At 30.3% G+C, this 20,243-nt stretch overlaps 2 protein-coding genes across 4 annotated transcripts in view; both read right to left on the bottom strand.

Annotated features, from left to right (window-relative positions):
• LOC101900142 (circadian clock-controlled protein daywake) overlaps window positions 1-20,243 on the bottom strand; it is a 396,529-nt gene that overhangs the window by 78,975 nt on the left and 297,311 nt on the right. The gene's annotated exons all lie outside the window — the stretch shown is intronic.
• LOC101897764 (probable phospholipid-transporting ATPase IIB) overlaps window positions 14,573-20,243 on the bottom strand; it is a 64,549-nt gene continuing 58,878 nt past the window's right edge. For both annotated transcript variants that reach the window (XM_059125242.1, XM_059125243.1), the window contains exons 4-7: window positions 19,096-20,242; window positions 18,050-19,034; window positions 17,913-17,986; window positions 14,573-15,626 (exon numbers count right to left, since the gene is read on the bottom strand). In XM_059125242.1, the coding sequence (XP_058981225.1) occupies window positions 15,493-15,626; window positions 17,913-17,986; window positions 18,050-19,034; window positions 19,096-20,242 (2,340 nt within the window). In that variant the 3' untranslated portion in view covers window positions 14,573-15,492. The remainder of the gene's footprint in view (window positions 15,627-17,912; window positions 17,987-18,049; window positions 19,035-19,095; window position 20,243) is intronic.

The following is a 20,243-nucleotide window of genomic DNA, read 5'->3' as shown; positions in this document are numbered from 1 at the left end:
TAAAGGTTTTCAATCTGAGTCGAAATTCTCCTTAAAATCTTCATCTAAGACGAAAAGTACCAAAGGAGGAAATATTGTTCTCCACATTTCACTATAGTCTCGGAATAAATTTTATACCTAGATATAATAGTTTTTGGGAAAATGACTTTCGAAATGTATATATTACATGTAGAATTTATGTGATCACATTTTTGATTGTTAAGTTGATAGGTTTTCAATCTGAGTTGAAATCCTCCTAAAAAACTTTGCCTAAGACAAAAAGTGTAGGAAGAAGAAATATTCTACTCGAAATTTGACCATAAGTCTCGGGATAAACTTTAAATCTAGTTATAATGGTTTTTGAGAAAATTGCATTCGAATTCTGTATTTAACAACTGGAAATTATATGTTCAGATTTTGCAATGTTTATCTTATGCTTTTCAATTTGAGTGAAAATCTCTCTTTTTGGTGAAAGTATCAAAGGAAGACATGTTCAAAATCAAATTTAACTATGAGTCTCTGAACGAGGGAAATGTTGAAACTTAATATTTATCACAAAAAAATATCAAAACTGCTGATATTTATTCTTGAAAAATTTGGCGCCTCTTTCGAATTTCCCTACAAATTGTCTTAAAGCCATACACTTTTGATGGATGATTGCAATGAAATTGACCTCTCTATGTAGATAACTTTACGATATAAATTTCCGATACACGTTTCTTTTATTTTTTGTTATTCGGTTTTCCGGTAATTTTGAAAGGAACAATTTGTTTTAGTGCTTTTTTATCAAGTATATAAGATAAATGTATTCAAAATTGTAAATTCCATTCCGCACTTAACACTGTCAAGAATAATTTGGTCCAACATCCAGAATTATTTTTAAAATTAATGGTTAGTTTTATTTATAACATAACCGGTTGTTTTCAACCTTGCTATGAAAATGGAGGTACAAAGGGCTGTTTTAAGAGAATATTAAAAATTAAAATTTTAACTTAAATTAGGTTTGTAAGAACAGAGAATGTCCCCCAAAAAGGGGTTCCACATTTATCCAAAGATATATTACGATTTTTGTGAAGTTTTTCCCAGAAACAAATTTAAGCAACTAGAAATTTCATGGACACTTTGATACGAAGGAAATTTATTTTCTTTCTCTCTCTCTCTCTCTCTCTATCTCTCAATTTCTGTCTTCAGTATTTAATTGTGTTTCTAAAGAAAACCAAATTAAAAACACAAATTATTATAGTCTGATATTTATGATTATTGGAGCAAAACTAAGAAACTAAAAACAAAAAACCAACCCATTAAAGTATTAAAATTATATTTAAGTTTCAATTAGATTTTATAAAAAGGACAAAAGGTAGCTGAATTTCAACACCCCCCTAGACAAGAAATGCAATTTAGAATATATTTAAAAAAAAAAGAAACAAATGAAGCTGCTTTAATTTTAGTTTAGTTAAATGAAATTGAATTCTCCCAAAAAAAAAAAGAAAACAACAACAAACTAAATGGGTGTTTAATTAGGCAACAAATAAATTAGTTTATATTTAAGTTTAAATTTAAAGAAACATATATACATTTGGGTTTTCCTATAGCAAAAGCAAACTTAGTATCGGTGCAAGGGGTGTATTATTAAAAAAACATAGATTATATACATGACAAATAAAAACAAACAATTAGTAATATATATTTAAGTTTGAAAGGTCACATCACACATATGTTTTTTAGTTATAAATGTAATTAGCTTAAAGCCATTGATGTTTGAATTGTATTTATATTTTTTTAAGTGAAGAAAAAGATGGAAAAATATAACAACAAAACAAAATCAATGAGAAAAACAAATAATTTTTGTAATGTATTCATAATAATTTAACAAAAAAATGATTGTTCCACATGAAAACATAAAAATTAACAATTTTCTTCATTACGATCTACAAGATCAGAGAGAGGACTATTCACAAAATGAAAATTGAAATAATAAATACCAAAGGCAACATAATACTAAACGAAAAAAAAAAAACAAAATTATATATTTATACCAAAAAAATATAAAAAAACAACACATTTAAAAAAACAAACAAAAAATCCAAAAAAAAAAAATAATTAAAAATGACATTTAGCATACAACAGTTTAGTTTAAGTTAATAATTTAGAAAATTAAAAAAAATAATAATAATAATAATCCCTTTAAAACCAGTATTATAATATTATATAAAGAAAAATAAAAAAAATAATTACAAACCACAAAAAACAAAATATTAACAATTAGTTATAACACAAGTTACCAACACAACAATATAACTAAATTGAAAAAACAAACAACAACTGTTAATTTCAATTATTATTAATAAGTAATAGATATTTCAAATATTTATCATGCAAATTACTTTTTGTTTAATTTAAATTTAAAATCAATTCACCACAAACAAAGAGTACGAATTTATTTTCCTTTTGTAATTTTAAATAGTTTTTTTAATATTTATTTCAATATAAGACCTGTTTTTTGTATGACGAAATTGAGAGTAAAACACCATTTTAAATATTTTTTTTTCAAATTTTTAAATTTAACTAAGAAATTAAAAATTTGGAAACTCATTTGTAATTGTGTTTCTCTTTCGCGTTCACTTTTGTATTATTGTAAAGGAATTTATTTCTAAATATGTATTTATTTAATTTTTGTAGCAATGTTTTTTGAATATTCGAATATTTTATATATATTTTTTTAACTTTAAAAATATCTTTTTCCAACTTGAACATTTTTAAGTCAATCATTTTTCAATCATGTGTATCTTTTTAAAATGTATTTTTTTAAATTTTTGAATATTTTTATATTCTATGAGAGCTATAAACACCACTTTTTAATTCAATCATTCTACACATACCATTTTTATGAAGTTGTAAATAGAAGCTTCAGTTTTTATACCCTTCACCATACATAGTATGGAAGGTATATTAAGTTCGTCATTCTGTCGTCTCATCGAAATAATAATTTTTTCGAAGATGATTTAGCTCTGTCCCTGTCCCTGTTTTAATCACGCTGCTGTCAAAACAAATAAAGATAGAAAGATAACATTTTGCACCGATCTGGCTTTTTTCCGGGGTTAGCTCAAGTTCGAAGGTGGGCTATATCGGTTCACGATATCGTTTGGCACCCACACAATGGTGCCCCCGAAATTGGGTATTTTGATCTTTTTAGCCACATTTTTTCAGTGGAATTGGCTTAAAATCCACGCAAGGTGTTCCTTCTGACTAATTCAGCCTCGGAAAGAGAATTGTCTATATAGTTCCACGAAATCTTTTTTACCCCCTTTACATCCCGACATTCGGTATTTTGATGATTTTGTTCACATTTTTCAATGACATTGTCTGAATTTTCACACAAGGAGTTATCTTTACCATCTGGAAGAGAATTGTCTATATAAGTTTACGTTTCGGTATAGCACCCATATAACTCTACCCCGAGATATTCGGTATATCCAGGATTTTCGCGACATTACTCACTGGAATTGTGTCAAATTTCGTATTTGAAGTTAGTAATGGATACTACAACCTGTGACGGAAAAATCTCTATGCAGGTCTAGGTCTTAGTATAGCCGCCACACAACGGTACCTCCCTTTATTCGGTATTTTGATGATATAAGCGACATTATTCACCATAATTGTTTCGAATTTTATATTTGATCTTCGGAATCGTTACTACAGCCTATGACAAAAAATGACTTAACCAGCAGCACGTCTTCGTATAGCCCCCACATAAAGATTTTCATTTGAAAATTTTCAAATTCCTTCCTTCCTTGGTGGAGGGTATAAAAAGTTCGTCCCGGCCGAACATAGCTGTTTTTTACTTGTTTAATACATGTATTTTCAGTATTTAAAATGCTTTATTTTGTAATACTTTTTATAATCTTAATCTTATATCTTAAAAGGTTTGTTTTTGAATTACTTTATTTTCTAATATTTTTTCCAGTATTTGAAGTGTTTTTTTCTACTTTCTTATACCTTTTTAACTGTTTATATCTGGAAAGGTTTATTTTTTAATATTTATTTTTATATATTTAAAATATTGTAACTTTTTTCCCATTTTATTTTAAATATTCAAAACAAAATACACAGCTCCAAAAATAAATTTCACCCAACTCTTGACCTCTTTATGACGCAAACAAACACTAACATTGAATCTGAAAAAAAAAAAAAACACAAAATAAACAAAAAAATATATTAAATAATATCTAGGTACTAAATCCTCGCAGTATTCTATTAAAAAATAAAACAACCATAAGAAATAAACAAACATAAAAACAACATTTGCTCGTAGTTTTAATTGTGTTTTGATTAACATATCAAAAATACAATTATAGTTATTTCCGAAAACATTTCAATTTTGTATTTTAATGATATAATTTAATTTTATTTTAATAATATTTTCAGCTATTCATCTCGAATTTTATTATTTTTCAACAATTATCTAATACCGATTATAAATAGAATTTAAAAATTTATGTAAATTATTTTAAGATTACAGTTTGAAATTCAAATATATATTACTTTTTTCCTGTAAGCCTTTTGGTATTGGACCTACATCTGCCTCCTATAGCTATTTAATAATTTTCAATTGTTTGCTAAACATATGAAAACTACAATTATAGTTATCTCCCAAAAAAAAGTTGTTTTTGTATTATAATTCCATATTTATAATTTAATAATAATTTCTACAATTTATCTCGAATCTTAGTTATTAATTTAAATCTGTTAATAAATAGAGTTTAAAAATTGATGTAAATTATTTTAAGCTTAGAAGCTGATTTTCAAAATCATTTTATTTTTTCCTGTGAATCTATTGGAAATGGGCCTACATCTGTCCCAATGGCTATTTAATACTTTTTAATTGCTTTTTGATTAATATATCAAAAATACAATTATAGTTCTTTCCAAAAAACAGTATTTAATATTTTAATAGCATTATTATATTTAAATAATAATATCAACTATTTATCTCGAATTTCAGTTATTTTTCCAACAATAATTTAATAACTTATGTTGGCAATAAATATATAATTTAATAATTGATGTAAACTATTTTTAGTTTAGAATTTGAAATTATCAATTTCCGTATAAAATTTTTAATTTATAAAAAATTTTTCAAATATTTGTTCTTTATTTTCTATAACCAACCTCACACAATCTAAAAATCCTCCTATACCTCTCTCATATACTCGATAGTTTGAACAAAGTTAATGATTCCAAATAAAAAAAAACAAACTAAGCAAGAGATAAACCAAAGATTGCTCATACATTCTAAAAATTGAAACAAAAAATAGATTTAACTATGAAAAAACATACAAATAATAATAATAAACATTTACCTCATCATAACCAACAAAAAACAACAATTCCAACAAGACATGAGTTTAGAAATACTATTTACCCTAAATAATAAAAACAATATTTACACATTTGACAAAAAAAAAAACAGAAACTAGAAAAAATATTAATTATTTTAATTTTTTTAGGATTTGTGTAAAATTATTTCAAATTGTTCACCAAACCAAGAGTTTTCTTTATTTAGTTTTAATTTATGTATGGCAATTTTAGGTTACCAAAACCTGGTTATAGAGATGTCATTATGGTATGAACCGTGGATCTGTGGCCCTGAAAATTTGCCTTACATTTATTATTAATTTATTTTAATTTGTTCTCCTAATTTCCCTCTCTAAATTTCAATTCTAAAGAATGTAGCATGACAATGACAAAAGATGATGATAATGATAACGTAGTTAATGGGACTGGCAAAGCTTTATAGAATTTAGTAGTTAAAAACAAAACATATTTAAACAAAAAATGGAAACAATAACAAAATTGGTGTAAAATTATTTAAAAAAGATCCAAATAAAATAATATGTGTAGTAACTCAATATGTATTTGTAAAATAAGTTAAACTAAAAAACAAAAATTAATTTCATAAAAAAAGTGGATAATTTGTGTTTTATACCCAATGACAAGTAAAAATAAAATTGAAATCATACAACAATAATAATGTGAAGCATAATAACAATTATATAACATAACAAAATTATAATCAATGAGATGTATAAAAAAATTATTCATCGTCTCAATATTTTTGTAGCCAAGAACAAAAAAAAAAAGAAAAGAAATATGAAAATTAATTAATTATTCATATTAAGGGAAAATTAAAATTTTAAATCAAACCAGAAATAAATCTAATTCTTAGTTGCAATAAATATGTAATAAAATCAAACTATTTTTTTCACAATATTCATTATTATTCTATATTTTAGAAATCGACATTTTATACCATATTTATTATTGATATCAACATTTTGGAGATATTTTTTACCTACTTGCTTAGCATTTTCCCCACTAAAGGGTCAAAACAATTATAACTCTTATTAAGTGTTAAATTATAAGTCAGATTGTCTTTAAATTTCGGACATCTCAATATTTTTACCAACACAAGATCTGGTGTGAAGAACGGATATAACGTACCACTCTTTTTGGTGCCTCCCCCAAAAAAGGGTTAACATTTTGGATCACAAAAACGTTCATAAAATGTGAAGTAATCATCAGATATTCTTCAAGTTTCGCATATTACAATATTTCCATCAACAACATCAACATCAAGATCTGCTGTGAAAAACGGATAGAACGGACTACTTCTTTGAATTTTGAATAACCAAAACGCTGATAAAATACGAAATGAGCAACCGATAATTTTGAAACTCGGCACAGATATCGGACTGCTATTTCTGGAACCTCTCCCACACAAGGGGTCAACACTTTGAATAACCATGAAGCTCATAAGACCCGAAATGGGCATTCGACCAATTTCAAACACGGGACATCCCAATATTTCTATCGCCACAAGGTGTGGTGTAAAGATGGGATATATTGGCCCACATTTTGAATAACCAAAACATTTATAAAATATGTAATAAGCATCTGATTGTCTTCAAATTTCGCACATCTCAATATTTCTACTGTAAAAACGGATAGAACAGGCTACTCTTTGTGGTACCTCTCCCACAAATGGTTCAAAATTGTCAATAACCAAAACACTCATAAAATGAGAAATAAGCATCCGATTATTTCTAAACTCGGCACATCTCGATATTTCTATCAACACAAAATCTGGTGTGAAAATGTTAGATATCGAACCATTCCTTCTGGTACCTCCCCCACAAAAGGGTTCAAAATTTTAAATAACCACAACGCTGATAAAATGAGAAGTAAGCATCCGATTATTTTCAAACTCAGCACATCTCGATATTTATATTGAGAAAAAGTCTGGTATAAAAATGTAAGATATCGGACTAGTCTTTCTGGTACCTCCCCCACAAAGGGGTGAACGTTTTAACCAAAACCCTCATAAAATGAGAAATACGCATCCGATTCTTCTTATATTCCACACATTCTAAAATTCTTACTAACACAATATCTGGTGTGAAGGTGATAGATATCGGCCCACCATTTTTGGTACCTACCCCACAAAGGGACGCAATTTTCAATATTTATATCTCTCTTATTGCATCCGAAACAAGCCAGTGATCCTTTTCAAACTTCGTGTATCTCGATACTTTTGTCATCCATTAATGTAAAGTAAATATGAGATTTTTGGGTCCACCCGTTCTCGTACCTCCCCCACAAAATTTAAAATATTGATTAACAGTTATTGGCATAAAATTGAGAATAAATGTTCGATTTTCGTTACATTTTTCACGTCACAAATATTTAGGATTATTAGAGGAAGTATAAAAATGGAATAATTATGTACACCATATCTGTTACCTCACGCACATTTCAAAATTGTTGCCAAAATTATCACACATTGCATTTGGCCATAACTTTTGAACTATACAAGATATCGTTTCGAAATCAGCGAAATATTAAAGCTAAAAGTTCTGGCTTTCATTTAAGCAAAATACAAATTAGACAACATTTCTTTTGATACATAAAATTTTAAGTTTCAATGCAATTTTCAATTATTTCATTTAAACTATTGTTTCAAGAAGCATGTAGTATTTTCATAAAAAAGTAGATTGCCTAAGCTTTCATATGACACCTTGTGTGGTTCGGAAGTTATGAGCTCTTGAATATCAACTTGAAAAATATATTTGCACAAAACGAATCATTCCCGTCTATAGATGGCGTTCGCGTCGATGCTTAGCCAGTGTTGTAAAACGGAAAAATATGAATGTTTTCTACTTTTTACCATAACTTTTGAACCTTTTAAGATATTGTGTCGAATTTGGTGTCATTTGAAAGCTAAGAGATTTGACTTTAATAAAAGCAAAAGAAAAACTTAAATATATTCTCAAAAATCGATGAAAAATTAGATTTTAAAACAATCTTCAATTTTCGCCTCTAATATATTGTTTGAAAACTCATATTTAATTTTTACAGCATAAAAGAGGTTTTAAGCTTTGTATGAAGCTTTTGGAATAATTGTTTAATTTATCAAGAGTATATGAATAAAAATATTTGGTCCAACAAAACCGTTACTTCACGCCCAAAATATCACATGTTTTATATAAAGTAATAAAATAATATTTAAGTTGTAATATTTATACCAGACTTAGGTAAATAATATTAGCCAACTTCTTGGCAACCTCCCCCAGTCGTCATATCATAACGCAAATTAAAATATATTTAAATAAACGAACATTGGCTGAGGGTATAGATCTGTTGGCAAATCCGTCTGAAACTTTATTTAATTTTTACATATTTTTCTTTAAATTTTTAAATTAGCCAAGACTTTGATGGTTGCATCTAATTCAAATGTTGTTATTTTGGAAATTTGAAAAAGAAATAAATAATATTTATTTATTAAAATGCTGTGTTTTTGAGTAAAAAGTAATGTACATTTCAATTAATTTTTTCTCACAAATCTTCTTCGCCACTTTATATTATGCATATTACTCTGAGAATATCTATTGAAAATGAGGAACTCATCCATCTTGTTCTCAGAGCCAACACACGGTTGTGATTGACACACAATTCTCACGAGAGCTCTGGCGATGTCATTCTTGTATGTGGTGAAGAGAGAGCCATATCTTAACTGTTCAGCATCTTTATGGAGAGTGCTCTTCTTTTCCTTACATGCTACACACGTAACCTTAACAATAACAACAAATATATCTACATGCTGTGTACATGATCCCATTTCTCTTTTAATGGAATTTTAATACATGTGTGGGTGTTGTCATATTGGAAAACATACATATGGATGTTTGCAACAATATCTCCAATTAAAGCTTAATTTATATCACATTTCACATAGAAAACTATATATTTCTTCCAGCTCTATTTAATCATTGGGTGGGTAGATAAATTTAAATTAAAAAAAAAAAACACTACTAAACTAAATATATAGATAAATACTTACAATATTTTAATGGTTTATACACAGTAACAACACCCCCTTTACCCCCTACAAGAAATAAACAAAAAATCTTGAAATATTGATATTTATTCCAAATAACTTCAACACTAAAGAAAGACACGCATTTCAAAATTAAAAAATAAAAAAAATGATGAAAAAAATTAAAAACAAAATTCACCTACAAAAAATTAGTTATTAAAAAATCAAACAAATAATTGCATTTGTTTTATTTATTAAGTAAAATTAAGTTGGATTTTTATAAACAAATGGAAAATTAAGAGTTAATAAAAAAAAACACAACACACTATTAAATGTAAAATAAAACAAAAATTCAATGAAATTTTGTTAAAAACAGAAAAAAAAAAAGGAATTAAAAACAAAAAAAAAAACTTTAGTCAAATTCAAAATTCATTTTGTAGACTTAAAAGAAAATAAAACAACACAATATTTAACAGCGGACAATGGACAAGAATGAAAGGATGTAAGAGGAATAAAACTGTAAAAAATACACCAAATAAAAAAAAAAAACAAAACAGAAAGAAGAAACCCTAACCTGAACAAAAATATTTTTGCAAAAACTATAAAGCAACAAGAATAACGAAAAAAAGAACGCATGGCAACAAAGTAAGTTTATTGAACGTATGGAAGAAAATGGCAAATAATAAAATAAAAAAACAAACAATGGTTTTAATATATATATATAAACAACTTATAAACAAGAAAAAACAAAAACATGTTGTAAAACTGTTATAATTTGTGACAAAAAAGGAAAAAACCAAATATATATATTAAAAAACAAATAACAATGACAACAGCAAGAACAACAAACAAAGAAAAATTTAATTAACAAATAAACAGCAAGACAAACAAACAAACAAAAAGAGACAACAAGAATAAAAACAACCAATAGTATTTAAACAAATTTGAAATAAAGTGAAATGAAATTGTATTAAAAAAATTGTTTTGATTTTATTAAACTCTAGAAATGGAAAAGGTAAGTTATATATAAATAGTATATATAAAAATTGATTATATATAAATAAACAAATTTAAAAATATCACCAGGTTTTGGCGGCAAATAAATATTTTTTTATTTTTGCTTTTTAATTTGAGCAATCATCCCAAAAAAATTTCACATAATTTTCATATACAGCTTAAAACATCTACGCTGCTGTGAAAATTGAAAAATTGATTTAAAACAATACATTAGAGAAAGAAAATTGAATATTGTATTTTAATCGAATTTTTAATCCATTTCTGGAAATTTATTTCAATATTTCTTTATCTTCATTTAAAGCTAAACCTCGTAGCTTTCATATGACACCAAATCCAATGCAATATCTTAAATGGTTCAAAAGTTATGGCAAAAAGTAGAAAACAATCATATTTGTCCGCTTTACAACACTGGTTAAGCATCGACGCCAACGACATCTATTGACAGCCATGATTCAGTTGAGGCAAACCCATTTTTCAAGGTGATTTTCAACAGCTCATAACATTGGAACAAATCAATCAATCTTCTCAAACAAGGTGGCATTTGAAAGCTTTAACAATCTACTTTTTTATGAGAAAGCTAAATTGCTTCATAAAATATTACTTCATTCGGAAAATTTGGAGATCACAATAATTGTTTAATCAATTGTTTAAATTAGAAATTGAATGCCTTAAACATCTTCGTTTATGGGAAAATTTCGAAAATAGTTCGAAAATAATATATTTGAGAAGCAGGATTGAAGATTGTATTTAAATCTATTATTTTATCCATTTCTGAGAATTTATTTCAATTTTTCTTTCACTTTGATTAAAGCTAAACCCCGTATCTTTCATATGACACCAATTTCGAAGCAATGTCTTAAATGGTTCAAAAGTTATGGTAAAAAGTAGAAAACATTCATATTTGTGCGCTTTACAACACTGGTTAAGCATCGACGCGAACGCCATCTATTGACGGGAATGATTCATTTTAGGCAAACATATTTTTCAAGGTGATTTTCAACAGCTCATAACTTTCGAACGAATCAATCAATCTTCTCAAACAAGGTGGCATATGAAAGCTTTAACAATCTACTTTTTATGGAAATACCAAAGTGATTCGTAAATCATTACTTCATTCGCAAAAACTGGAAATTCAATTAAACTTCAAAATGTCTCATATTAAAAGAAATGTTTTTTATTTTGTAATTTTCTTAAATAAAAGTCAGACCTTTTACTTTTCATATGTCGCTGATTTCAAAGCAATATCTTGTATAGTTAAAAATTTATGACCAAATGAAAATGATATTCAATTGCTTAAATTTGAAATTAAAAGCTTAAAACATCTTCGGCTATGTAATAATTTTAAATAAGTTCGAAAACAATATATTTGAGAAGAAAAATTGAAGATTATATTTAAATCTTCCATTTCTGGGAATTTATTTCAATATTTCTTTATCTTCATTTAAAGCTAAACCCCATTAGCTTTCATATGACACCCATTTCAAGGCAATATCTTAAATGGTTCAAAAGTTATGGCAAAAAGTAGAAAACATTCATATATGTTCGCTTTACAACACTGGTTAAGCATCGACGCGAACGCCATCTATTGACAGGTATGATTCATTTTGGGAAAACCTATTTTTCAAGATCATTTTCAACAGCTCATAACTTCCGAACAAATTAACCAATTATCTCAAACAAGGTGTCATATGAAAGCTTAAACATTCCACTTTTTTATGAGAAAGCTAAATTGCTTCATAATATTACTTCTTTCAAAAAATTTGAAAATCGCAATAAAATTAGAAATTTCTTATATTAAAAGAAATGTTTTTTAAATTGAAATTGGCTTAAATGAAAGCCAGATCTTTTAGCTTTCGTATGTCGCTGATTTCGAAACAATATCTTGTACAGTTAAAAAGTTATGACCAAAAGAAAATGATATTCAATTGTTTTTGTCGAGAAGGCAGGTGTGCCCTGCGACTTTTTAAAAAGGCAACCGTTTTCTTTCAAACTTTCCACGAGGTTGCATTTTCATCAAACTAAAGGCAAACTCGAATATGTATTAGATTGGTCCACTCCTTCTGGCACTTTTCCACAAATAACCAACGTTTTGATAGATCATAAGCTCAATTGAGATATTTCCTTGTTCTAGAGCAAACAACAAGGTGGCTTTCTTAGTTTTCTCTTAGTTTGATAAAAACCTAGGCGTGTGGAAAGTTTGAAGGAAAACTGTTGCGTTTTTAAAAAGTCACGGGGCGTACCAGCCTTCTCGGCATAAACGGTTGAATATCATTTTCATTTGGCCATAACTTTTTAACTATACAAGATATCGTTTTAAAATCAGCGACATATGCAAGCTAAAACATCTGACTTTTATTCAAACAAAGTACAAATTTACCAACATTCCTTTTGATACGTGAAATTTTGATTTTTAATGCAATTTTGAAATTTTTCGAATGAAATATTGTTCCACGAAGCAATTTTGCATTCTTATAAAAAAGTAGATTGTTAAAGCTTTCATATGATACCTTGTTTGAGATGATTGAGTGTGTGGTTCGGAAGTTATGAGCTCTTTAAGATCATCTTGAAAAATATATTTGCACAAAACGAATCATACCCATCAATAGATGGCGTTCGCGTCGATGCTTAACCAGTGTTGTAAAACGTACAAATATGAATGTTTTCTTCTTTTCGCCATAACTTTTGAACCATTTAAGATATTGCATTGGATTTGGTGTCATATGAAAGCTACGATGTTTAGCTTTAAATGAAGATAAAGAAATATTGAAATATTGAAAAATTAGATTTAAATATTATTTTCAATTTTTTCTCAAATTTATTATTTTCGAGCTTATTCCAATTTTTCACATAACCGAAGATGTTTTATGCTTTCAATTTCAAATTTAAACAATTGAATATAATTTTCATTTGGTCATAATTTTTTAACTATACAAGATATTGTTTCGAAATCACCTACGTGTAAAAGCTAAAAGATCTAGTTTTCATTAAAGCAAATTGCAAATTAAAAAACATTTCTTTTGATATACGAAATTTTGATTTTTAAAGCAATTTTTTAAATTTTCAAATGAAATATTGTTTCACGAAGCAATTATGTGTTCACATAAAAAGTAGATTATTTCAGCTTTCATATGACACCTTGTTTGGCCTGATTGATTGATTCGTTCGGAAGTTATGAGCTCATGAAAATTAACTTGAAAAATAGGTTTGCACAAAACGAATCATACCCGTCAATAGATGGCGTTCGCGTCGATGCATAACCAGTGTTGTAAAGCGGACAAATATGAACGTTTTCTTCTTTTCGCCATAACTTTTGAACCATTTAAGATATTGCTTTGAATTTGGTGTCATATGAAAGCTAAGAGATTTGACTTTAATAAAATCAAAAGAAAAATTGAAATATATTCCCAAAAATATATGAAAAATTAGATTTTAAAACTATTTTCAATTTTAATATATTGTTTGAAAACTCGTTTTTAATTTTTACAACATAAAAGAGATCTGAGATAATTTTTTGGGACAATTGGTTAATTTATTAAAAATATATAAAGAAATGTTTGGACAAAACTAATATCAAAAATGACAGAAGTATCGAAACTGTTGTCATGCTTTTCTTGCCCTTTCCTAATTAGACTTTAAATAATTAAAATTTGCCACATTCATTTGTTTGATATAAAAATAAAACAACAAGTTTTAAATTTTTAATTTGTTAAATTTATAGTTTTTTATTGACATTTTGCTCTTTAGTATTTTATTTCATATATATAATACATATATAACTTTCTTGTTTTCGAATTAATATTATTAACTTCGTTAGACCTTTTTCTTTTCAGTTTACATTTGTTTGGTTTTTGTTTTCATCTTCACTATCTTTTAAAACCAGCATCTTTACTGTTTCCGTTGTCCTTGTACAGAGTTCAATATTTGTTAGACTCATTCAAAGAGACAGCATTGTTATTGTTTTGTTATACTAAAATTTAAAAGATAAAAATTTGCATTCTTTTGTCAATATATATATAACTTTTAAATATATTTATTTTGCAGTTTTTTTTATTATTTTGTAAATAAATTAAAAAATGTATTTTTTAGGTTTTTTTTCAATTTGTTGTAATAGGGTTTCAGTAGAATTTTACAGTTCTCAGCAATCAGTGTCTGCACTTGGTTGGTTCGTTCTTTAATCATTCATTCATTAAGAAGTCAATAAAATTACATTAGGCGTCCTTTTTTGTTGTTTAATAATATTTGGTTTATTCTGTTAAATAGTTAACTTAAAAAAGAAAATAATAAATCATAGGATATGTGCAAAATAAAACATATATATTTTTTTGTATAAACAATAAGAAATGCATTTTTATAGTTTGGATGTGTTTTAATTTCTATTTTTGTGGCAAAGAAGCCACAAAATAGTTTGGGGAAATAAGGATGCAAGAATTTCATAAACTGAGGGCTGTGGTGGAGGGGAAGTATTAATGTAATATTTTTTTGGAATTTGTTTAATATCCTAATTAGTTGTATGTTTGTTTGTTTTTTAGCAACATGAGATAAACTAAATTAATTATCACTTTCTTTTGTTGAAGGTTAATAGCAAAAAACGCTTTGGGGCGGGGGATTTGTAACAAAAAATTGGTTTACAAAATCATAAAAAACAACAAACTAAAGAAAATGTATTAAATTTGATTTAACACTTCTCTGTTGTAGTTTTGAATTAAAATATATAAATTTGTAAAAAAATGAGATTTCCTAAGGGTAACTTTGTCGAGGCCTTTTTTGCTACACCTTCTTTGTTGATTTTTCCATTTTCGATTTGATTTTTTTCCAATTATGGGTTGTTGGTAGTAAAATTAAAGCTTGCTTAAATAATATTTAATAATAAAAAAAACACAATCGATTAACAAAATTTGTTTAAAATTAATAAATAACATAAACAAACTATATAATTTGAGGGGGAGTTTTGTTTTTTTTTTATGATATACGATATACACTACATTTAGGTTATACTTAAAAATTATTAAAATTACTTCATATAATTAGAATAAGAAAAATAATAATAATAATAATAAACCTTTTCTTGTAAAATTTGTCGTCGCATATAAAAAAAAATAGACGAGCACTCATCACTTTCCGATTTATGTTAATTTCAAATATGAAGGCGGTGAACATTTCTTGCGTAAAAATTTAATTATATACAAAGGTAAACAGGACACCAGGGTGATAATCGAGACCTTCCACAGGAAATCGTAAGAGGATATAAATTCCCAATCTGTAAAAGGAGGAGAAATACACACAAATTATTATCAGAATAGGATAAATATAAAAAAAGTTATTATAAAATAAAAACATAAAATGGTTATGAATTATCAAGATTTTCGGTACTGATCTCGTCCAACAACTAAATTGGAAGAATATATCGAGGAGCGTGCATGCATGAAAAAACTCTATAGGTAAGAGCTGTTGTCTAAAACCGCATATTATCAAATGGTTGTATGAGTCAATTGTCCATCCGGTTGTATGAGTCAATTGTCCATCCGGTTGTATGAGTCAATTGTCCATCTGGTTGTATGAGTCAATTGTCCGTCCGATTCTCACCTATAGAGCGATCGTTTGGTGGTACACGCAAGGGAAAACATCTTTTAAGAGAAGCATTAATAAAGTTCAAAGAGTAACGTCCCTATTGTATTTAAGAGCACGACGCTAGACACCCTACCTAACATAAATCCTTTAAGTCTATTTGTTGTTGTAGATCTTTTTGTAGCAGTAGTACATGTGAGTGTTTGCATTTTACTAATCTGGTCCAATCTTCAGCTTTAAAAATTCGGCCACTTTAACGGGCTGTAGCCAGAGATCTTCTGGAGTGAGTTGGGTAGGTTTGGCTGTGCAATTAAAGAGGTACCACTCAGACCTACCTGACTGATATGCTTCTTAATCTAGAGGTTTTCTCTTATAGATTTCGACCTACCTCTCTAAATCGTGTATGTCCTTCCAGGCACGCCTGGAGGAGTTGTATCCACCATATGATGGTTGGGATGACTCTCACGGTGCTGCAACGAAAGCATATGATTTTGCTGACGCAAGGGAAGGACTTTGCCTGCTCATGTAGATGGTCCACTGGTGTCATGACACCCTGTCGCAGTCCTCAGCGCAGCATTCTGGCTGGTCTGGATGTGATTTGATTGCGAAGCACTAGTATTCGCAGACCACACTGGATCCGCATAGCTGACACACAGACCGACCTATCGCGTTATAAGAAGTCAACAAGGTTTCCTTGTTCGCAACTCAAGTGCTGCCGGCTAGCGCCTTGAGGACCTGTGGCTTGTACGAATGACTTGAACAAGCTGTCGAATGTGACCTCTAGAATTTTGGGGTAGTTCGTGGTCTGTATTAAATTCCACTCAACCTGCACACCTTACGATCCCTATTCCGTCTGGAGAGCGAAGAATTCCGGAAAAGTAGAGATTAAACAGTTCCCCACCTTGTGGAACTCCCTGTTTCACTCCACGGGCTTTGGACTTCTTCCGGAATTCCACATACGACTGGCGTCCACACATATAGTTGATTATCCACCGTTTTAAACTTGGACGGAGGGTAGTTCTTTGCACGTCCTCAAACAATGTGGCATGAAGAGATGAAAGAGATTGTCTCTCTTATTCAGGGCGAAATCAGACCTAAAACTTTTGGGGGATAAATCGCAGGTCACTGTAACATCTTCTAAGTGGAATGACGATGGCACTAAGTTCGTCTGGCTTTGTCAAGACTAGGAAGAAACTGAAACGGTAGAGCACTTACTTTGCCACTGTCCAACTCTTTTCGATGTTAGACGTAGGCTTATGAGGAAGCATATTCTGGCCGATTTGTTTTATTCTCCGAATCTGAGTTGGCCAGAGGACTGTAGTGGCTAAAGATTAATAAGAATATCATATCTAAATACAGATCTTTCCATTGAAAAATCGGACAGAAATCATTAAAACACCGATTAGGGAAGGTACCGCCATATGGGGGCTACACGAAAAACCTATGTGGAAAAGCTTTTACCAGGGGGTAACTATTCATTAGGTACTTCAAGTGCCGAGTTGCAAACAGATGTTCAAATCAGCAATATCCCGAATATTTTGTGGGTACAGCCATGTGCGACCAATACGATTTCGTGTGCCAATAAAGTCCACCTTCAAACTGGATCTATTTGCAGACAAAATACTGTGCAAAATTTAAAGTTGGATGAATGAACAGGGTCTAATGGTCTTAGCAATTTACGTCGATTAAGAACATATCCATACTTGTTGGATGGTATAAATACTTATACTGCTCTAAGCGTTTTAATTAACTAACGTCTAATTGTCTCTACGTCCTCTATATTTGATACTACTCTGATCTATTTTCCCCATCGATCAATATACATTTGTCTATTCGCCTTTAAATATCTAATATAGCTACTAACACATATGCGACAAATATTTCTTCTAAACGAAAAATGGAAGTGTCTTCCATCTGGGACTTTTCCCAGCAATTAAATTTGCACCCTTGAATAATGTTTAAATAATTGAAAACTTACCAAAATACTCATGTAAAACAAACAGCGAAATTAAATATAAAGCTAAACTGAATAGCTCGGCCAGCACCATTAGTCTGAAAGGAAATCCATCAAATGCGTTAATTCTCTTTAATAGTTGTATATTTTTTCCAACTTACCTATGCCATGTTCTCACCGTCAACGCCACCATAATCAGCTCTGTCATAATCAACGATGTAAAACTTATAGCCACAATATGGATGAATTCATCCTCGAACAATATCAGGGCGCCATACATAATGACACCACCCTGATATATGCTGATTAGGACCCATATAAAGAATGTTTTGTAACTCAAACTGCGACCCTTCGACAGATCTTTATAGAGTTCCGGATAGGTGACAGCTGTGGTTGATGTTATATCTTGATCTAGAACCAATGAGAATACTGGAAACATGGTGTAGAGTGTAGAATAACCCACCATAAGGAAACCTTGATACAAAGCCACTGAACTCAAATAGAAAACTGCCGAGAATACAGCTTGTAAAGTGGTAATAATTAGGCCACGATGTATGACAAACTGTGAGAGAGCAGCGGAACGTTTATACGAACGACGACCATGAACCAGCAGTAGTTTGGCGATGTGAGAAAATTGAGGCAAACTAAAATCACCAGCCAAAGAGGCTTGACGACCCTCACGTCCCTCAATACCAACACCGGCATCAGCTTGCTGGATCATACTGACATCGTTGCCACCATCACCAATGGCACAGGTACGTTTGCCGGTATGCTTCTGGATAAGTTGTACCACTTGAGCTTTCTGAGTGGGACTGCAACGACAACAGACTACAGCTGGACAAGCTGTGGCCAATTCCAAGAACTCCAAACGATAGTACTGGAGACAAACTTCCAAAGATTCACCAGAAATGACCAAGGCATGTCCTTGTTTGCGGCGAAATTGATTTAGCTCCAAATGGGCATCGGTACGAGTCTTGACTGGTCTTAAAACATGTAGTCCCTGATTGCGGCCAATCAACTGAGAAGATTTGGCAATGCAACATGCGGTCTCTAATTTATCGCCCGTCAACATCCATACACGGACACCAGCATTGCGCAAAAGTTCCAAAGTTGGTCGGACACCATCTTGAAGGCGATCTTCAACACCTGGAAAAAAGAAAAACAATTACAATTAACAATTTTTAAATCGTATACACCCTTAACATACCAGTCAAACACAGGAGCTCCATTTCTCTTTCCAATGATTCCACAACGGCCGCCACTTTGGCTGCCCGATCAGTTTTGCTGCTACCGGCCGCATTTATACGTGTCTCAAAATCATTATATTGCTCTTCGCTCAGCACCTTCTTGGCCACCACCAATGTCCGGAGACCTTCACGTGCCATATTCCCAGATTCCTCACTTAGCCAATCATTGTATTGGACTATGGATTGCATGACCACATCTGCGCCCTTCAAGTAGAATGTAATTTCACCGGTTTGTGAATCCTTTACAATAATGCCCATACGTTTGCTTTCGCTGGTAAAGGGGAAGATTTGCAATATCTGGAAATGTAAAAGGCCATCGTCTTCGCTTTGATATTGGTCCGAGGATTTCTTATGGGTTCTCAACTGCAATGTCATGGAAGTTATGTCACGAGCAATCAGGGTCAAACCCACTTGTTCGGTCCACTTAACCAAGGCAATTTCATCGGGCGAAGAAGCCTGATATTGATGTTCATTTGTCGAAGAGGCAACATCCATGTTGATCACATATTTTGTGGGAGAAGATGAACCACCGCCGCCCGATGTAAATGTGGACGAAGTGGACACCGAACGATTGTCATCTTCATCGGTAACGGGTGTAACGTTGTGACACAATGCCAAAGCCTTTACAGCTTCCCATTCACGCCAGCCCTCAGGACGACGCATGCGATTGTTGTAGATTGTGGTCGGTTTGGTGGCACTAGATTCTGAAGATGAGCTTGAACGAAATATGGTCGGTGCCAGAGAGCTTATTATTTCCGATACATGATGGAATGTATCGTTGTCATGCGAAACAATACCCAAATGGATTTTCTTAAAGACCATTTCATTTTGTGTAAGGGTACCGGTTTTGTCTGTCAAAACATAGGATATTCTGCCCAGTTCTTCGGGTATGGTTGTGGAACGTACCACGGTGCCTTGGATTTCAGGATCATTCTGCATTTGCCATGAATAGAAGGCCTTACCCATGTCTAAGTTGACTCTCAAACTAATGGGTATGATGTAGGAGAAAAGTAAGACGAAACGGAACATATAACGATACCAGGGACCACTGAAGCCCTTTAGCATCATCATGACCAGGGAGAGACCCAAAACGGCACAGAAGAGTACC

The sequence above is a fragment of the Musca domestica genome, unplaced genomic scaffold (genome assembly GCF_030504385.1).
Source record: "Musca domestica strain aabys unplaced genomic scaffold, Musca_domestica.polishedcontigs.V.1.1 32, whole genome shotgun sequence".
NCBI lineage: Eukaryota > Metazoa > Arthropoda > Insecta > Diptera > Muscidae > Musca > Musca domestica.
This window is presented reverse-complemented; position numbering and strand designations above follow the sequence as displayed.